Source organism: Corythoichthys intestinalis, chromosome 9 (genome assembly GCF_030265065.1).
Source record: "Corythoichthys intestinalis isolate RoL2023-P3 chromosome 9, ASM3026506v1, whole genome shotgun sequence".
Lineage (NCBI taxonomy): Eukaryota > Metazoa > Chordata > Actinopteri > Syngnathiformes > Syngnathidae > Corythoichthys > Corythoichthys intestinalis.
In genome coordinates, this window is record NC_080403.1 from 59486256 (window position 1) to 59505574 (window position 19319).

At 43.9% G+C, this 19319-nt stretch overlaps 2 protein-coding genes and 1 long non-coding RNA gene across 4 annotated transcripts in view; 2 read left to right on the forward strand and 1 right to left on the reverse strand.

Moving 5' to 3' along the window:
* Positions 1–15292, forward strand: nab2 (NGFI-A binding protein 2 (EGR1 binding protein 2)). Its single transcript, XM_057845487.1, has 6 exons — positions 1–2204; positions 2282–2415; positions 2967–3021; positions 3110–3227; positions 3297–3446; positions 13605–15292. Exons 1-6 carry the CDS (start codon positions 1263–1265, stop codon positions 13700–13702), a joined length of 1497 nt encoding a protein of 498 aa, XP_057701470.1. The 5' UTR covers positions 1–1262; the 3' UTR covers positions 13703–15292.
* The window catches only part of zgc:113184 (uncharacterized protein LOC553745 homolog), a 14390-nt gene continuing 9043 nt past the window's right edge, over positions 13973–19319 (reverse strand). Inside the window, exons 5-6 of one of the 2 annotated variants that reach the window (XR_009064368.1) lie at positions 15162–15275; positions 13973–15032 (exon numbers count right to left, since the gene is read on the reverse strand). The gene's annotated coding sequence lies outside the window, so the exon portion shown is untranslated. Of the gene's footprint in view, positions 15276–19319 lie in introns of both variants that reach the window. The other variant, XM_057845490.1, reaches the window with a different exon arrangement.
* Positions 17088–19319, forward strand: part of LOC130921507 (uncharacterized) — a 17237-nt gene continuing 15005 nt past the window's right edge. The window contains exon 1 of the long non-coding RNA XR_009064370.1: positions 17088–17177. This is a non-coding gene — a long non-coding RNA (uncharacterized LOC130921507). The remainder of the gene's footprint in view (positions 17178–19319) is intronic.

Sequence of the window (19319 nt, forward strand, 5' to 3'; positions counted from 1 at the left end):
TCTTGAAGACGCAGCGGGTACATTCCGAGTCCCCCCCCTCACTACAACCAGAAGCAGCAGCAGCAGCAGCAGCACCCACATCTCCAATTTGAAAGCCGCCTCTCTACCGGGAGAGGAAGGCTCTTTTTCGGTCAGATGGCGCGCTGCAGTCCGCCCCCGTCATTCTCCAGCCCACTCAGAGCAGACACACACACACACACACACACAGAGCGAGAGAAAGAGAGGCAGCCAGCGACCAATACGCTACGCCGGAGGAGGATTTCTGCCAGTGATTTCAGACAAGACACAGCAGGCTGAGAGGATTTACTACGCCAATCTGACGGTATCGCTTGAAGGTAAGAGACTACAGTCAGATCGTTTATAGCAACGTGCTCTGTTGCAATGGCGCGTGATTTTATTGAATGCGTGCTTTGACTAAAGCAAATCATCATTGATCATGCTTTTACTTGATTTATTTTTACAAAGGAATCCACTCGTTCTGCTCCCTTCCCAGAAGAAGGTAAGAACAATGGCAATGTCACAATGACCCTTTCAGATCGGTGGCGGGAAGTTTGATCTCTTGTACAGTATTGATACTTTTGGGCAACTTTTGACTTTACCAAAACTCATCTTTACGTCAGAGAAATAGGGCTGTTGATTTTTATCAGCATCTGCAGATGATGACGCAATGAAGTTCTAAGGTGGTCATTTGTATGAACTTGAACTGAGATGTTGGTCTTATGAGGTAGGAAAAACGGGGTTGCGGAAACGACAATGGCAATGGAAGGAGAGGGGGAAAAAAAGACTGATGAAAAGAGAATGTGTTAAGAGCACTCACTTTTGACAATTCTCCTTAAATATCTAGGGGGAAAAAAAAGATTGAAAATATTTTTTCCAACTGGTATATTCAATTATATGTGTTATTCAGTACACAACAGCAGCTGAAAAAGCTCAGAAAACAGGTTCGGACAGCATAAAAGTTGTGGCAGCAGTCTTATCCAGCTACTGGGAAATATGACGTGATTGTTTTTTATCCTTCAAGATATGAAAACTGTGCAATGTCTTAAAAGAGAGCAACTATTTTGAGTGCATAGATGTTTCTTTTCATAGTCTGAGTTTTAAAAACAACTGTTAGTGTACAATATAAATCTGGAAGCATGAAGTCATAATTGCTTTTGTACTGCCGTGCTTTTAAGTACTGCAAGTACAGGAGTTGAACGCGTTTTTTTTTTTTTTTTAAACATGCAAACATATTTCGTGAAAATGTCCTATTTTTAGTCGGTATGGTTCACGTGACTAATTTGTGCTCATCTTGTAGAAAGATGTCTCTGCCACGCACCCTCGGGGAGCTTCAGCTCTACCGGGTGCTGCAAAGGGCCAACCTGTTGGCCTACTACGAAACCTTCATCCAGCAGGGCGGCGACGACGTGCAGCAGCTCTGCGAGGCGGCGGAGGACGAGTTCCTGGAGATCATGGCCCTGGTCGGCATGGCCACCAAACCGCTGCACGTCCGGAGGCTGCAGAAAGCCCTCCGAGACTGGGCGGCCAATCCCGCCCTTTTCGGCCAGCCCGTCTCCGGCCCGCCCTCTCTCGGAGGGATCCCGCTCTTTAAGGTCGACGGCACGGGTCCGAGCGGCTCGTCGGGCGGACAGAGGAAGTCTTTGAGTAACGGACAGCCGGGATCGCCTTGCGAGCGGGAGGACCGGGCGTGTCTCACTCCCGTGCACGGCGGGAGCCCCCGGAGCCCGTGCTCTCGGGCCTCTCCCCAGCCGCCGGACGCGCACTGCCGGGAAAAACTGTCCCCCCTGGACCCGCGCTGGCTCGCCCCGGAGCCCGAAGGGAACGGAAACTCGGCTGCCTCGGCGCCGGGAAGCGAAGAGGATCCGCCCAGTCCGCCGCCTTTGCCCGCGGGACCCTCGGCGTCTCCGAGCTCGTCCTCCGTCCCCGCCCCTCTTTCGGCCTGGCCTGGAGGTCGGTTGGACGGCGAGACGAGCCGCGCCGTCGCGGAAAGCGTGGAGAGACTCCTCAGGACTCTTCCTCGCTCCGATCCGACAGAGGTTAAGAGTCTGCTGAGGATCAACAAGAAAATAGCAAAGACCGTGGGCCACATCTTCAACATGGCTTCGCAGGACGTCAAGAAGGAAGAGGAGATCCGCAAGTACAGCCTCATCTACGGACGCTTCGACTCCAAGCGGAGAGAAGGCAAGCTACTCACGCAGCATGAGGTAAAAGGCTCCCGAAAGTGCAGTTGTTTGATATCCTCGCCAGCTGGCGGCTTCCATCTGTCTCGTGCTCTCATCAGTTGATCATCAACGAAGCTGCGGCCCAGTTCTGTATGCGCGACAACGCCCTTTTACTCAGAAGGGTGGAACTCTTCTCTCTGGCTCGGCAGGTGGCCAGAAAATGTGCCTACACCTCCACTCTCAAACACGCGAGGTGAGAAGATGTCTTTCAGTGACACGCAGCTCGCAACGCAAAAGCCAGGAACGATTCATGGAGTCGTCTTTTGCAAATTTTGCTCTCAAAGACACGCGCGCTAGCTTGACAGAACACCGACTTGTCCGTAGGTGTGCGAAAGTCAAAGTCGGTCTTCTCGTGCGAAAACCGCTTCCAGGTGAACACGGTCGGCACCCGTGAGCCTCGTGAGAATGAGCCGTACTTTAAAATGAAACGGGAATCAAGTTAACCTGCTCGGAAAAAAAGCTCACAGGAGAATAGGCTTGTTTTAGGTTAGTTCATCCTTTGCATTTAGGGACAGGGCAAAGATTTTGGGGTAAAAGTGAAATAGCCAATATTCATTTTTGAATGTCACTCCATTTCGGACAGTGACCTGGATGACACCAAAGCGGCTCATAGGAGCAAGCGCCAACTTTTTCATCAAATAGCATTGATCTGAATATCATTGACAGTTTGACATTTGATGAATGATTTGAAGTGGGCCTTATTGTCCAAGATATTATATGCAATTTTGATTGTCATTACTCCAGGTCAAACGCGGAGGAGGACAACCATGTGTCGTCGCAGAAGAAACCCAGGATTGAAGTGCGTTGACGTAGCCCTCTAGAGGGATGTATTCTTGCAATTGATATAAAAAGGACTCCTGAAGATGTTCATTTGTTTTTGATTCCAGATGACCGGGCCCGAGAGCACGTCATCGCTCGTTCTCGGAGTGGACGCCGGAGAGGCCTCGGACCAGAAGGCGGATGATGACAGCTTGTCTGCAGAGAGTCCGGAAAGCGCCTCACACGGTAAACGCGTTATTGGGACTATGCCGTTCCCCGGAGCTGGATGAACAATATTCACTCGCTGCTTGTCAGACACGGGCTCACAGTGCCAGCCCGCCGACGGCTCCGCCTGGAGTCGCCATCTCATGCAACAAACGCTCATGGACGAAGGTCTGCGATTGGCTCGCATGGTGTCACACGACCGGGCCTCCAAATTAGGGGCAGACGGGACTCACTCTACAGGTGACTTTTCAAATATTCGCTCAGCACGTGCTTCGTTTAGCCCACGGAATAAACACCTGTTTTGCAACGGTTGCCTTTCTCTTTGCAAAATGTGTGCTTTGCTCAGCTGACAGTTAGGTACTTTTCAAGTCATCCACGGCCCACCACCTGCGTGCGTGTCCTCAACGCGTTACCGTACACGCAGCCGTGTCGTAACTCTTTTAACGGGGGGTTTTTGATTCCCGCTGCGATACGTGCGCCTAACACTGACGTTTTCTTCAACGGTGACGATAACCAAAAGGCTTTCTTTTCATGACGATGACCAGCTAAAAACATCCAAAGTTTGGAGTCACCCAGACAATTTTGTGTTTTCCTTCAAAAGTCGTACTCATCTTGCAAATGAATTGCAAAATGAAAAGAAAATATTGTCAAGGTTAGAAATACGGATTTTGATTTGAAATAATCATTTTCTCCTTCAAACGTTGCTTTCATCAAAGAATGCTCGCTGAGCAACGATTACAACTTTGCAGATCTGGGGGATCCAAGCTGATAATTTGTTGAGGGAATCTGGAGAAACTTCACTCCACACATCCACAAGCTCCCACAAGTCGGATTGGTTTGATAGGCACTTCTTGCGTACCATACGGTCAAGCTCCCACAACAGCTCAACGGGTTTGAGATCTGTTGACTGTGTTGGCCACTCCATTACAGATAGAATAGCCTACCAGCTGCCCGCTTCTTTCCTAAATAGTTGGAGGTGTGCTTTGGGTCATTGTCATGTTGCAAGATGAAACTGACTCCAATCGAGCGCTGTCCACAGGATATGTTTTCAAAATGGAGTGATAGCCTTCCTTATTTAAAATCCCGTTGACCTTGTACAAATCTCCCACTTTACCAGCACCAAAGCAACCACGTCTGTCCATAAGACTTTTTTCCAAACGTCCTCTGTCCAATGTCTGTGTTCTTTTGCCCATATTAATTGTTTCCTTTTATTAGCCTGTCTCAGATATGGCTTTTCTTTGCCACGCTGCCCTGAAAGCCAGCACCCCGGAGTCGTCTCTTCACTGTAGACATTGACACTGGCGTTTTACGGGTACTATTTAATGAAGCTGCTAGATGAGGACCTGCGAGGCATCTATTTCTCAAACTAGAGACTCTTATGTACTTGTCGTCTTGCTCGCCTGTGCAGCGGGGCCTCCCGCTTCTCTTTGTGCTCTGGTTAGATCTTGTTTAAGCTGCTTTCTGAAGGGAGTGGTACACAGCGTTATATGAAATCTTCCATTTCTTCAATAGCCTTCATTTCTAAGAACAGATTGTCGAGTTTCGCGTGAAAGTTGTCTTTTTCTGGCCATTTTGAGGGTTGAATCAAACCCACAAATGTGATACTCCAGATACCCAACTAGCTCAAAGGAGCTAGAGAAGTTTTATAGCTTCTCCAACCACCTAAACTGTTTGGAGCATAATTGCACAAGGTTTTCTAATCATCTATTATCCTCCTAAGGCAACTAGCAAGCACAATGTACCATTAGAACACTGGAGGGATGTTAACTGTAAATGGGCCTCTTTACAAAACGATGTCGAAAACCAGACGTTTCCAGCTAGAATAGTCATTTACCACATTACTAATGTACTGTATAGAGTGTTTTTCTGATTACTTTAATGTTATTTCCATTGAAAAAACCCCAGAAATTTCCTTTTGAAAGAAAAGCACTAAGTGACCCCAAACTTTTGAACGGTGGTGTATGTTGGGAGACAAAAACATAACGAGACGACTGCCATCTGACGAGACAAAAGTTTGCTTTACGTGCCCCCTCCACCACTGGTGACTTGTGAGGAGTGATCATCAGACACTAAATGTAACACGCAGAATTAGCGTAACTTTTATGTAACGGTTGGAAAGCCTTTAGTTATTTTTCGACGAAAACAGTTTGAGTGCGCGTCGACTAAAACTAGACGAAATGTTTCGGAGTTTTTGTTTGCTAGACGAACACATTTTGAAATGACTGAAATATGACAAATGAAGTATTTTTGTCCAGAAGACTAAGACGACAATTTTAAAAAATTGCCCAGTAATAAAGGCAAGTGCATGCGTTTTTTGCCAGCCATTCCTCTCACCCAGCCAGTCCCCCTGTAGACCGGCAAACCCAGTGCACCCTTGGTCTTAAGTCGGGCTTTCTCAGAACCTGCTGTGGTGATTTTAGGAAAAATGAAAACAAAATGTTTTTTGTCGAGCACGTTTTGAATGAAAGTTTCCATCCTTAATAACTGTAGCAGAAACATAATTCCTCAACAAAACGAGGTGAGAATCATGCAAAATGCTAGAGAAAAATAGGTGATGAGAGCAGGTCCTCGATCTTTTTCATGTTCCGGAGAACCCGTCATGTTTTGAATAAAGAATGAGAAGATGAGATTAGTGGTACTTCCTTGACTTCAAAACAGCTCCACAAATTAGTGGTTTACTGTAGTGTTGGCATGTCTTTGGCCGGGTTTTTCACACACACAAAATATTGGAAATAAAATGAAAATAAATGCAATCATTTAGGTGAGCCGAAACCCACAGTCACAACTCAACATTATTACCATCAGTACAAAAATAATTGAATTATTTTCCATAAAAAGCTCATGTACTGTATGTGTACGACTCATATCATGTTTACATTATACACACAACTCTCTTTCTCAACACAGACAGTTGCCAGACAAAAAAAAAAAAAACACCACATATTTTACCACCACTCGACACACTAAACATGCTGGAGTTAACTCTAGGAGCTGTCGGGAAACCTTCATGACAGTGTTTACTAACCTTTAATTTTGTATAAATGCAAAATCATATTGGAGGTATTGCCTCCTCGGCAGCCACCCTCGGCAAAGGTGTTTTATATATCGCTTCCTCCTCTAAGCCGCGGCTGTATGTAACTTTGCTGTAGCCGAAGTAGTCCTATACCATGGATTTCGATTTCTTCGATGGGGGGAAAAAGTTCAGGAGTTTCACCTCCTCCGGCCATCGTGTCGCACGGCTGACTCGCTGACACTGAGCGACAACCGGTGGGGGAGGGTTGAGCCTTGCAACTGCAAGCGAGGGATTTCTCCCTGCATTTTTGGGACATAAAAAACAGCTAATACCTTAGGGACGGTATGAGAGAAAATATTTGCTGTATTGAAGCCGGGATGTTTTCAAACCACGGTATACCTTGAAACTAGTAATCGGCACGTGTTTAATCGAGACGATAATGTCGATTGGTGGTGTTCAGCTAGTTAAAGTGTGCACAGAGACATTTCTTACCAGGGGTGTGTTTTATAGTGGACGGGACAGTTTTAAACCACTCATTAGTGATTGGACACACACCTGACATTCAAAATTGGTTTCAATTGCTCTTGAAGTCTCCTTAGGCACTTACTTATTTTTCCATCCTCTGTCATTGTTTGCATGCTATCCTCATTAAAATAAGAAAACCTATAACTGTTTGGGTGGTTTTAGCTAAAGCAGACACTCTCTTTTCATCTGTGCGATTTTGACAAAGATCAGATCACATTTGATGGTGATTTTATGCAGAAATTCCAAAAGGTTCAGATACTTTTTCATACCACTGTAGTCTTAACTGAATTGTCAGTAGGCCTAAATATGTACTGTAATACAGCCCTTACTTGTTTTGCCTTTTCCAATGGCTGCTACGGTGATAGTTTTTGGGACAAATATAGTCATGACGATCAAAATATAGTTTCATTGAAGAACTGGTATGCAGCCAACTATTATTGAATTTGCAACACAATATGAGCGGCGTGAAGGCTCTTCCTGCTGCCGCCTTATAGGGAAGAAGTGATGTGTACAAGTTAGTTGTGATAGGCGAAGCGAGGGAAAGGATTCCGGCCAAGACACGAGTGGGCGTTGATGGAGGGGGGGGGTAAAGGAGGAAGTACTGTGTGGGCAGTGCCATAAGAAACCCACCGGCAGCGGCGGCGCCACCTCAGCGGCAACAGACGTCATAGCGCGTCGGTCGCGTGGGCAGGCGGAGGGGCTGTGGGGGCGATGCAGTGGGAGGTAATTGGAGGGGCGTTGCATTGACTCACCAAGTGACAGTGCACCAAAATAAAACACGTGGGCTGCAAAATGGCACAGTCTTTTTTATTTCTCCTCACGCAACCCAAAGGACCGCAGAAATAACAATAATAATAAAAGTGACATACGTTTCATCTCTGACGTCAATGTGCCTCACTTCTTGTCTTTGACTCCTCCGACTTTAGTTCACTTCCTCTTGACACATTGACTTGTAACACTTCATCTTTTTTGGCTCAGCCCAATCAGGATAATAAACGCTTTGCGTATAGATTGTTTGTTTTATGACCGTTAAAATGGTGAGACAGTGAATTAGAAAAAAAAAACCATTGGCACAAATAACTGCAGCGTAAAACTTTCATTCCTCGTTATTCACGAATACATTGTTTTGGCTTCCTTTTTCCACTTATTCAAGTGCCAAGATGTTCATCAGGCAATTTATGACTTCACTCCATGTGGGGGTGTTTCTTGCTGAATTCCCCAAACTATTATTCAAAGACTTTAAAACACATCACTTGGTGGCGCTGACTAATATTTACCCTTTAACGCCATCCAGTCATATTAAATGGAGTACCGTATCAGCTCAGTACCCGAGATAGATTTTCATTCATTCTTTCGACTTCAATTTATGGACAAGAGGAGTGTTGTTGATAGTAGATACAAATAATTGCTTTTGGGTTAGAGCAACTACAAGATGAATATATAATATAAAATGCATAGCAAGAAAGCAAAGCTCAAAGCAGATCGTCACATTCCGACTGGTATGTATTCTGAAAATACCTATGGAAAAAAAGGCTTTCAAGGGCAAGAATACCACTGCCATTTAACCTCAAGTATTAGAATTTAGTTAACATGAACTTTCAAGGGGATGTTTGTGTTTTCAGATAAAAAAAAGATCTGTGAATGTTTAAAAATCCACCAGTCTTGTCCACGTACAAACCATGACATCAGATGACATAAGTGTGCACTAGGCACAGGAAACCATCGCCACGCTGCCGCGCTGATTTCTTTGCAAGTCAAATGAGCGACACAAAATGGGGCCAGAGTGGACTCCCCCCCCTTGCTGTTGTCATTCTATTACATTCACATTTTTAAAAATGCTATGAAATACGACAGCAAGTGACTTTAACATGATAGCGGAGCCTATCTTGGACACAAATCCACCCAAACGAGTGAGAGAAAAGGCTTTGTAATGAAATGAGCAGTGTTGTTAATCTTACTGAAAAAAAGTAATTAATTATAGTTACAAATTACTTCTCCCAAAAAGTAATTGCGTTACTAACTCAATTACCTGAATGTAAGAGTAATTAGTTACTTGGCAAAGTAATTGGTGATAATTACTTTTTTTTTTTTTCCCTCAAAAAAAAAAAAAAATTAAAAAAATACTATGTGAAGTTTTTTGTGGAGGTTTTTGGTACAATTGGCCCGAGCCCAATTCTTTACCCTAATTTATCCTTTACCCTGAATCAACTGTTAAAAGTTGTTAAAATTGCTCCCATTATTACATTAGTTCCCTTCTCTCTACTTTCGACATATGAAAGTTTAAAACTGTTTCATCATTTAAAGATAGATTCAAATCAAGATTTTGCCGATTTAGAAGTATTTTAGATAAAAAGTTACGTAGGTTCGCGAGGAAGGTTCTCTACAACAGAGCCGTCCTAAAAAGCCTACTGCTTTAAGATGGCGGCTGTCATTTTGCATCTAGTTATATCTATATACAGTACATGTGATATCTACCATGTCTACCATATCTACCATAACATGCGGACGTAGTTTGTCGGCTATCGGCTACAACATGAATTATTGGAGCTACCTAGCATCGCGTTTGCTCGGCGTCACAACTTTCTTGCCTCCTCCCAGCTCCTGCTCTGCTCTTTCGTCTCGGTGAGTCAGTCTCCCTCAGACTTTTCGACCAATATAGTAACGCATAGTAACGCATGCCTTTCCGTCCTCAGTAACGGTAACGGCGTTGCCAAGATGAGAAAAGTAATTCATTAGATTACCCACTACTGAAAAAAATAACGCCGTTAGTAACGCCGTTATATTGTAACGCCGTTATTAACAACACTGGAAATGAGATCCTAATAAGTCTTCCTTTCTCAGCTCCCTTGGCCCCACCCACTAAACAACAGAAGATGACGTCACACCCAGAGTGAACTGCGGATTATTATTATTATCCACAGGCGTGCTATTCTCTCTTTGCCGTGTGAGCGTCAACGGTAATTAGTAACTAACGCAGCACGATAAAGCTAGATATGATCATCGATTCCGGAATTGCTGGCAAAAACAAAGTGGGTGTCCCCAGATGCATTATTTTGAGTGGAATAACTATCAAATGCTTAAAATGAGAGAAAGCTGGATTTGAGGGCCAAATTCCTTTTCAACATGTAAATAGTGCAGTCGTTTCCATTTTTGGACATGGTCATCATTTTTTCATAACACCTTTAACATTCATGAGCACAATAAAGTCTTTGCTAGCTAATGGCAGGACACAGCCACTAGCACATTCTTACCGAGCCCGTCGACAGGGGGGGTTGTTAGAGTTAAGGGGGGCAACCGGGTATGTTGTCCCGGCCCTCAGGACCATAGGGGCCCCTGAATGACCCTTAATTGATTTGACTTTACATTCACAATTTCTTTTTGATTTAAATCATTCTCTGATGAAATATTATGTTCTACTCGATATATACGTAAAACATTTAACATATTAAACATTTAAAATATGGATTTTTTTCCACCCTTTTTTCGCACAACCCCCCGCCCCCGTCTTAGCAGAGAATGGTTTGACCCCACTCTGTCGCACTCAAGTGCTACGCATTTTCTTGTCTTTACCAGTGACTGACAGTGTAGCTGGAGAAGAGTGGGCGGGTGGAAGGCTCGTTTCACGTCCGTTTGTCCGGGTTTTCCTGTGGGAAAGTGGCGATGTGCACAAAAACGCAAAGACACGTCGGATGGCTTTTCGCTGGAACTTTTATGAACAATGGGGGACTCACAGCTTCTCAACTCAGCAGTACCGCACATCAACTCTCGACAACTCCCATCTCACCACCTTACGCTCGCCCAGCTCTTCGTCTGCGCCAAATTGGTAAAGCCGGTCATATTGTAGGAGACTGCGGCCCCTCGGGGATGCCGGATTCACTATGCTCCCCATTGAGCGTGAGCTTGCTCAAAAACTGGATTTCACTGATGTTATAAATGACTTTGCTGTCAAAAAATCTAGACGCGTCACTGTTTGAGGGCTTGATAACATGGCACTCTCAGTTGTATTGTACGGTAGCCTACATGGGACAATAGATGAAAATTAGTTTGTTTATATTGTGTCACATCACATTACGGTCTGTTTACATTTAACTGTCCATCTCAAATTATTTGAAAATTTACACTGTCATTGCTTGAAAAGTGTTCAAGTACTGCATATGTTGTCGTGACAAGCCGGCGGCAGGGGTGGGGGGTGGGGGGGGCCCTATACTGGTCTGTTGTCCCCGGGTCCCTGCAAGTCTGTTGACAGCCTTGATTCTTACCCACAGCAGACAACTTACAGTGTTCCATCAACCTAGAGTGCAGGCTTTTGGGATGGGGGAGGTCACCGAAGTAGCGCAATAAGGCCAGAACGGGTTTGAACCCTCGATCTCAAAACTGTGAGGCCATATCAGAGGTTGCGCTAGACATTTTCGTTGTCTGTCATTTTGACTGACAGGGTCATAAAAATCCGGTCATAGTCTATTTTTACCCGTCACTTAAATTTTTAAAATGATATTCATTCATTCATTCATTTTCCATACCGCTTTTCCTCACGAGGGTCGCGGAGGTGCTGGAGCCTATCCCAGCTAACTATGGGCAGTAGGCAGGGGACACCCTGAACTGGTTGCCAGCCAGTCGCAGGGCACAAGGAGACATACAACCATTCACACACACACACACACACACTCATACCTACGGACAATTTTAGAGTGTTCAATCAGCCTACCATGCATGTTTTTGGGATGTGGGAGGAAACCGGAGTTCCCGGAGGAAACCCACGCAGGCACGGGGAGAACATGCAAACTCCACACAGGAAGGCCGAAGCCCGGGATTGAACCCTTGAACTCAGAACTGTGAGGCAGACGTGCTAACCACTCAGCCACCGTGCCGCCTTTTTTAAAATGATAATGATGACATATTCAATAGTATTTAGTTTTCATTCATTTTTAATTAATATTGTAACGCTTGCTTGGCGGCGAAAAATTAGACACGGAAGTCGTGGTATTTTTCTCCCTTTTTACTCTGCTTACCCCCAACAACTCCGCCCCCAAAGAAAAGGAGACAACGATATAGACCCCAATCACCAACGCCACACAATGATCTTAATTGTGGTTGTCAGCCCAAAATCTTCTAAATATATATTAAATGCATCTTACCAGATATAAAAAGACTACTACATAGTCTGTGGTGATCGTTTGGTGCCCAGATTTCTTGTCGAATTACAGCAGTCCATCTCGCTCTCATCTTCGCGTCTCTCAGAATACGGTAGAACTTCAAATCTCTCCGTCTATCTTCTCTGTTACAGCAACCAACCGCCACACACGCCTTCACCATTTTGATTATTAATATTAACGAGCAGAAAAACACGCCGTAATAGGAGGCATGTACGTAGCGGTAATGTATAAACATGACGGGCTGACACACAATATGGCGGCTCCGGTCAGGGGGGCGGAGTTGTGACGTCATGTGATTGGGGTCTATACACAGGCGGCAATCTTGTCCATCAATTGGATGACGCGCTGGCACACCGGGTGCACCAATAAGAACCTCGCGTTGATGTGTCAATCACGTTGCCGCCGCCAGACCCCGGTTACACTACAATATTCTGACAGAATAGCCAACGACGTCATGCATTAAGAGAGACAATAGCTAATTAATATGCTAACTCGCCACCCTGTGGTCTGGGGTGTGAATTGCAACCTGTCAAAATGACTGACGGACTTCAGTTTTTTCCGTCACCGTTTTAAAAAACCGGTCAACGACGGAAAATTTCCGGTTAACGCGACCCCTGGGCCATATGCTAACTAACAATGGGCCTATGACAAAATCCCCTGTCTTACAAGTGTAAAACTTCATATTTATAAGAATGAAGTTCTTCATTTCCTTCAAACAAAATGGACGACAAATGTCATTTAATGAGTAAGTGTTTTTTATCGTCAACACGCAAAACAAACACATCCGCTCTTCATGTTAGCCTTAACAACATAATATTGTCCAGGTACAGTGGTACCTCTACATACCAAATGAATTGGTTCCAGGACCTGGTTTGTAAATCAAAATGTCGAGCGGGATTTTCCAATAAGAATACATTGTCGTCTGATCAATTTGTTCCACAGCCCAAAAACCAATGCTGAATCCTTAATAATTACTGTTGGAATAATTACAAATAGCAATTACACTTAGCCGACCAAATAAATTATATAAACAAATCAAAATAATAATAGTAATGATGTAACGAATCAAGTTCTAATGATGCTGATGATGATGGTTTTGCATGCTGCATGCTGTTCCTGAACGCACCGTGTGACTGGCAACAGAGTAAGAGTGTTGCTGTAGAGTTTTTACTTTCTCTCTTCATGTTGCTGGCATCAGCTATGGCGGACGGTAGCCGTTTTGTGTTGCACAAGTACTGAAATAAATGATTCAAAACTCGACGACTCGCTTGCCGATGTTACAATCATAATACTAATGAGAGTGGTCCTCGAGATCGTAGACATATTCCGGCCGTATTGTCGCGCCAGTGCACACCACGCTTATATTTTTCTATCATTTCCTTCTTGGTTTCAATGGGAAGCGTCACCTTTTTTCAACACCTGAAATCACTTTCTTGGGACCCATGCCGATTTCTCTCCGCCGGTGTCCGCCTTGCGGAAAACCAAAATCGTCATATCTCGAGACAAATGACGAGTCAAATTTGACGTCGGATGTCGGAAGGGTCGCGTGTCGAGGTACCGTTGTATTTCGCTTAACGAGCAAATTAGGTTCAATGTGGGAATTTACAGAGATTTTATACAGTGCGCCCTACCCTACAATTGCTCAAATTGCATACTGTAGATAGAGATGTTAAACCGTCACACCATTTCAATTTCCTGTGTCAACAGAGCACACCAGTAAAGGTCATCAGCGAAGCCCGATCACGGCGTGCCACGGCGTCGGCCCAAACGTCACCAAAGACAACACCGTTCACAGAGGGAAATAAAGAGAGAGAGACAATTCAAATCCACAGCAAAGGACTTGTTCCCGTGCAATGTCGGTCGATGACATGGTCGTCAACCCCTTTGTAGGATGACGTCAACAGCCCGGTTGTGTTATTGGACATTTTGCCATTAAAAGCATTCCATCTACATACTGGAGCAGTATTTATTATTCCAAACAGTCTTGCACGGTGATGTGAAACGCCCCAACACACAAGGGGGCACTACAACTTTGGAAATCAACCCCTTTTTCACCTCTGTGTAGGAACAATGAAAGAAAGGGCGTAACTTTTCAACATGTCAAATATAGAACGGTTTACTAATCCTCATTTTCTAGCAAATCAAGAAAATGAATCAAGGAATTCAACCTGTTGATTCTGTCCATCTTCTTTTTTTTTTTTCCTAAACATTTTATCCTGTTATTTGTACGATGCACTCATGGTACTTGTGGTTTTTTATTGAGTTTTTAAAAACATTTTTACCTGTAACGTCTTCACGTTCAGCAAAAAAGGCCTTTTTGGGTGGCTTGTGGCGAGGATGCCGTTCACTTTCATCTTCATTCGTTTTGTGTTTCGTGCCAAATATGCATCATCAGAACAACATTACACATCAATAAATTAAGAATTAAAATTAAAAGTGACTCTTCAGGGCTGAGGGGAAAAAAAACCCCAAAGATTTTTATTGACCTTATCAAGGGTCACGTAATATTTGTTTAATTACCAGCTTCCTCTTAAATCAGGGGTGTCAACAGACAGGTTGCTGCTAAAACCCCTAGCAAAAAGTATGGAATCACCCGTCTCAGACGAGCACTCACTCAGACATTTTCTCATGTAGAACTCAGATAAAAAGCTTGAAAAAAAAAAAAAAAAAAGAATTAATTCAAAAGTGCTGCTCTTTAGCATTCAGAAACACTAAAAGAAATGAATAAAATACATTGTGGTGGTCAGTAAATGTTACTTTCATAGAGCAAGTGCAGGGAAATATATATGGAATCACTCCATTCTGAGGGAAAAAATATGGAATCATGAGAAACAAACAGAGAAATAACAATCAAAACACATCTCTAGTATTTAGTAGCACCACCTCTGGTTTTTACAACAGCTTGCAGTCTGTATGGCATGGACTTAAGTATTCTTCATCAATTTGGTGCCAACTCTCTTTGATTGCAGTTGCCAGATCATCCTTGCAGGTCGGAGCCATTTTTTTCCCATTTCCACCACAGATTTTCAATAGGGTTGAGATCTGGGCTATTTGCAGGCCATGACATTGACTGGATGGGTCTTTCTCCAAGGAATGCTTTCAGAGTTTTAGCCGTGTGGCATGATGCACTGTCATCTTGAAAAATGACAAACATATTTTCAATTGAAGGGATAAGAAAGCTGTCTAAAATTTTGACGTAAACTTTATTGAAGGTTTAATCACAGCCATCTCCCCAGTGCCCTTGCCTGACATGCAGCCCCATACCATCAAGGACTGGGGGAATTTGGACCTTTTCTTCAGGAAGTCATCTTTGTAAATCTCACTGGAACAGCACCAAACAAAAGTTCCAGCATCATCACCTTGTCAAGAGTCAAGAATCTGCATTGGACAAATCAAATCATGTGAACAGACATGTATTTTTAACAGCCTCATCAAATGTTAGACATCAAGTGTTGTCCGTGAAGAAAAGATTTTGCTCATGACTGCTGTGAAAGTTAAAATCCCTCAACGACACATATTGTATACGGTCGTCCGGCCGGGCTGTGCGTCCATTCATTCCGTCTTCTTTTCTTGACAGTTTATTACTTCGCCGCAGATCATTTATTTTGTTTCATCCAAAAAGTTGTACAGTATTTCCTGAGGCCGCCTTGTGCCAAATGGCTACCGTGCGAAAGATGCGACGTCAGCGGCCGTGCGGCGACACCCCTGCTGTCGTCCCGTTTGTTGTGCTGACGCTCTCCCGCGAGTTGTGACTCACCGTCGTGCCGTGTACTGCGCATGGAAACGGCCTGCGAGCGAGATACGTGTGTAAGTCTTAGAATGAGGAGATTTCAAAATGAATCAAAAGGTCGCCGTCATAAAACATTTACTCTCGGTCACCTTTAAGTCAGCTTGTAGCATTCTCATCAGTCATACAAATTTGTTCCATTGATTTTCCATCCATTCATCTATCCGCTTAGGGCCGCCGCGCTACCCGTGCCAGATAACAACTATTCCCATTTACCATGCCCACACCAATTTGGAATTCGGAAGGAAGGTCACCTCCACACAAGTAGGCCGCAACCCACCCAGTGCCCCGCCCCATCTGGAAGCAAGTCATGTTGCTCTGGTCAAATGTAATAACAATAATAATGTAAATGTAATAACTTTCAGTTATTATAATGTCAGCATTCAAGTACATAGTACACGCACCAATGATCATTCTCAACCCTTGCAGGGTTACAGCAGTGAACGGACGTTCAGTCGCCCCACCCGGTCATTATCGATTGGACGTCGAGCGACATCAATGTCACGCAGTGAGTTAAATACAGTGGAGAAAAAAACCAAATCTTCATGGCTGGGATCCTGCGGTGGGCGTCCTCCTCGTCTGGGCTTTCGGTCACGCGCCGTCCCACGGTGGTCTCTTGGCATTCTCCAGCTTCCGCCTCCCTCTCCCCATTCTACCCGGGTGTCCGTCTTGGGCCCCGGCCTCTGGATGGGGGTCCTCTCCTGTCCCGGGCCTAGTGGGCCGTGTCAGGTGGCGGTCGGGGCGACGGGCGTGGCGCATCTTCACGTCCTTTCCCTGAGGGCCGGTCGACGGGGACCGCCCTGAGCTTATTTGCCCGAGCTGCCCCCCGGTTGACAGGGGCCCCCTGGCGGCCTCCGTGCAGCATTTCCATTTTTCTGCATGACTATAACACGTCAAAATGGGTTCACGCGTGACTGGGTGTGTCCAGGCACATTTCAAGTAAATGAGATTGTCGATGCCAGGATTAGTGTAGAATTCCATGTCAACCTATCAACACTTCCAGGTGATTTTCCCCACCTCACGTTGCCGGAATTGAGTACACCCAACCCTGCCTAATCTTCTTCTTCTCGACTTGCCTTCCCTCGGTTACCAACCCGCTACATAGTGTCCACAGGTAAATACGATAGCACCACTATGTTAGGGTGACCAAACGTCCTCTTTTGCCCGGACAAGTCCTACTTTCACGCAGTATCCTCGTTGTCCGGGCGGGTTTTATAAATTCATAAAAATGTCCGTTTTTTTATGATTTTTTTTTACGGGACCAACTTGAATAGAATTCCTCCGGCCGCTAGGGGGCAGCGCTTGCCTGCGTTGACGTTGCTCCTACCAGTAGGGGCGGGAGAAGGAGTAGATCTTCTTCTTCTTTTTTGTTGGCAGTTCACCCTTTGTTTCATGGAGAATTACCACCATCTACTGACGGTTTGGCGAGAGCTCAGACTACAGTAAGGAGTTCAATAAGAAGTTCTAAAAGACGTGGCTCCATACACCTTTCTGTAAGTTTCTCCTGTTAATGTCGATCACGTGTCTTCTGTTGTACATATGTGTACACAGAGATGCACTATATTGTATGAGTCTTGTAATTGTTCTGCGTTAGTTAGTTGTTGAATGCTAGTATAGCTAAATAGCTGTGTTGCTTATGAGTTTTTTTTTTTACGATAAATACGTATATATAATGGCAACTGTTTACTTCTGTCGAAGATTTGTACTGGTGTAATCTGTAAAATCCCGTTTGTTGTCGCATCTTTGCGCTGCCGATGGTAGTAAACTTTTATAGCAAAGTCTGATTTTGCCTCGGCTCCCGTATTCGCTAATAGGGTAGCAATCAGTGAGCTCAACTGCGCTAGGCAATATGGGCAATGTAGTTTTGAATTTGAATGCTGCGTTTGGAAACATGCTGGTTGAATCGCTTTTCAGTTTATTTCAGTTATTGTTTGCGTACAATTTAGAACATTGTATGAGAATAAAAATTGAGTGCGAATAACATTTTGTCAACGACAATTGTCGTGATCGTAATTTTAAAAAATGTTGAGTTGACACATAGCCAACTGTGTGTGTGTGTGTGTGTGTGTGTGTGTGTGTGTGTGTGTGTGTGTGTGTGTGTGTTAACTGGACTACATTTCCATGAGTCTGCATTATATTATTTTTTAAATAATTTTTCTTTTCTTTTTTTTTTTTTTAATTGTTTGATTGTTTTCATTAGGAAGAATAAAGCCTGTTGAGTGAAAAAAGTGGGAGATATACACATCTTTGAGTGATCTTCGAGTAAAATTCAAGTATTTCGAGGCCGGGCCGAGTGTCCTCTTTTTTGGAAATCAAAATATGGTCACCCTACACTATGTTCTTGTTTAATCATGTATTTAATGTTGTTTATTCTTTTCTTCCTTTGTCTGCTTCTTTCTCTCGGCCCCCCCCCCCCAAAACCCCTTCTTGTCTGCTGCTTTCTCCTAATAAATAAAATAGTGGGAGTATATCAAACTCCCATGTGGCAGATTAAAACGGTTCAGACACACAGATTCCCATTCTCTGTTCCTAAACAGCTGAAGAGGACAGAAAAAATCCTTTGAATTCTATTTATTTACTTTTTATTAACGGGGTTTTCATTTACACATGTAGTATTAATTACAAAAAGTTATATTATTAAAAAACAATAACCACTGACTTTTTAAAAATGATATGACTAATATTTAAGTTTTTTTTTTTTTAACTAACAAAAATAGTCACTGGAATTTTCTTAACAATTTGAGAAAGGGAACACCCACTTTTTTTTCTCAACCATAATAAATGATCATTTCTAGCTTTCTAGTGCTGCGCTGGCTTGTACATGTTGACAGAAGAACAAAACGGTTACACGGCAACAACAGAATAGTGCCCCTATGGATAGCGTACAAACAGACATTCTGGGTGTGACTTCATTTTCTGTTTGGAGTTTGTTTTTAGGGGCAGGGCCAAGGCTCCTGAAAAAGAAAGACTAATTAGGATCTACTTTCTTGATGAAGCCTTTTCTGTCATTTTTTTTTTTTTTTTTTTTTTAGATTTATGGCCTGCTATCAGTTTAAAGTGCCGTGACACAAAAAAGCATGTTTATTTCATAATACACGCAGTATTTTATGCTCCTGAATGAAGTGGACTGCTTGGATGTGTGTGGAAGCGATCGCTATATTCATTTAGTTTTTTGAATCCCCGCGCCATGAAAATGAGTGACTTCCGGCTTCGGTCTTGCACTGTGACGTGTACGGAGGAAGGAGTCCTCTTCACTATACAGCTCTAATGTTGTACGAGAAGGACTAAGGATTCAGCTGATTTTGCGGGTCAATACGTTTATTTTTCGCATCACGCCAGCCTTGCTGTAAGAAGGAGAGGCGTGTGCGCCTTTTTGGGGTTTCAAACGGCCAACGACCGGCAGCTTGTCGCACATCCCGCCGAGAGAGCACTATACTCGGCTTATTCCCCTCTTCATGTGCTCTGTGTTCTGTCAAATTTTCCGACCGATCAGAAATTGCAACTTTGAGTTAAATATAGCCGCGAATACAGCGATTACAACATAAACACTACAAACTTTGTTAAATAAAGGACTACTTACAGTACGTTTGATCATGGATGGGCATGTAAAAAGCTCTCCTCATACACATTAGCTG

What these genes read in the sequence shown, in the direction of transcription:
- nab2 (XM_057845487.1), top strand. Translation starts at nt 1,263, where the DNA reads ATGGTTCACGTGACTAATTTGTGCTCATCTTGTAGAAAGATGTCTCTG. An exon ending in TCCGGAAAGCGCCTCACACG is followed by an intron (nt 3,228 to 3,296) that starts GTAAACGCGTTA and finishes GCTGCTTGTCAG; the next exon opens with ACACGGGCTCACAGTGCCAG. An exon ending in AGACGGGACTCACTCTACAG is followed by an intron (nt 3,447 to 13,604) that starts GTGACTTTTCAA and finishes CTGTGTCAACAG; the next exon opens with AGCACACCAGTAAAGGTCAT.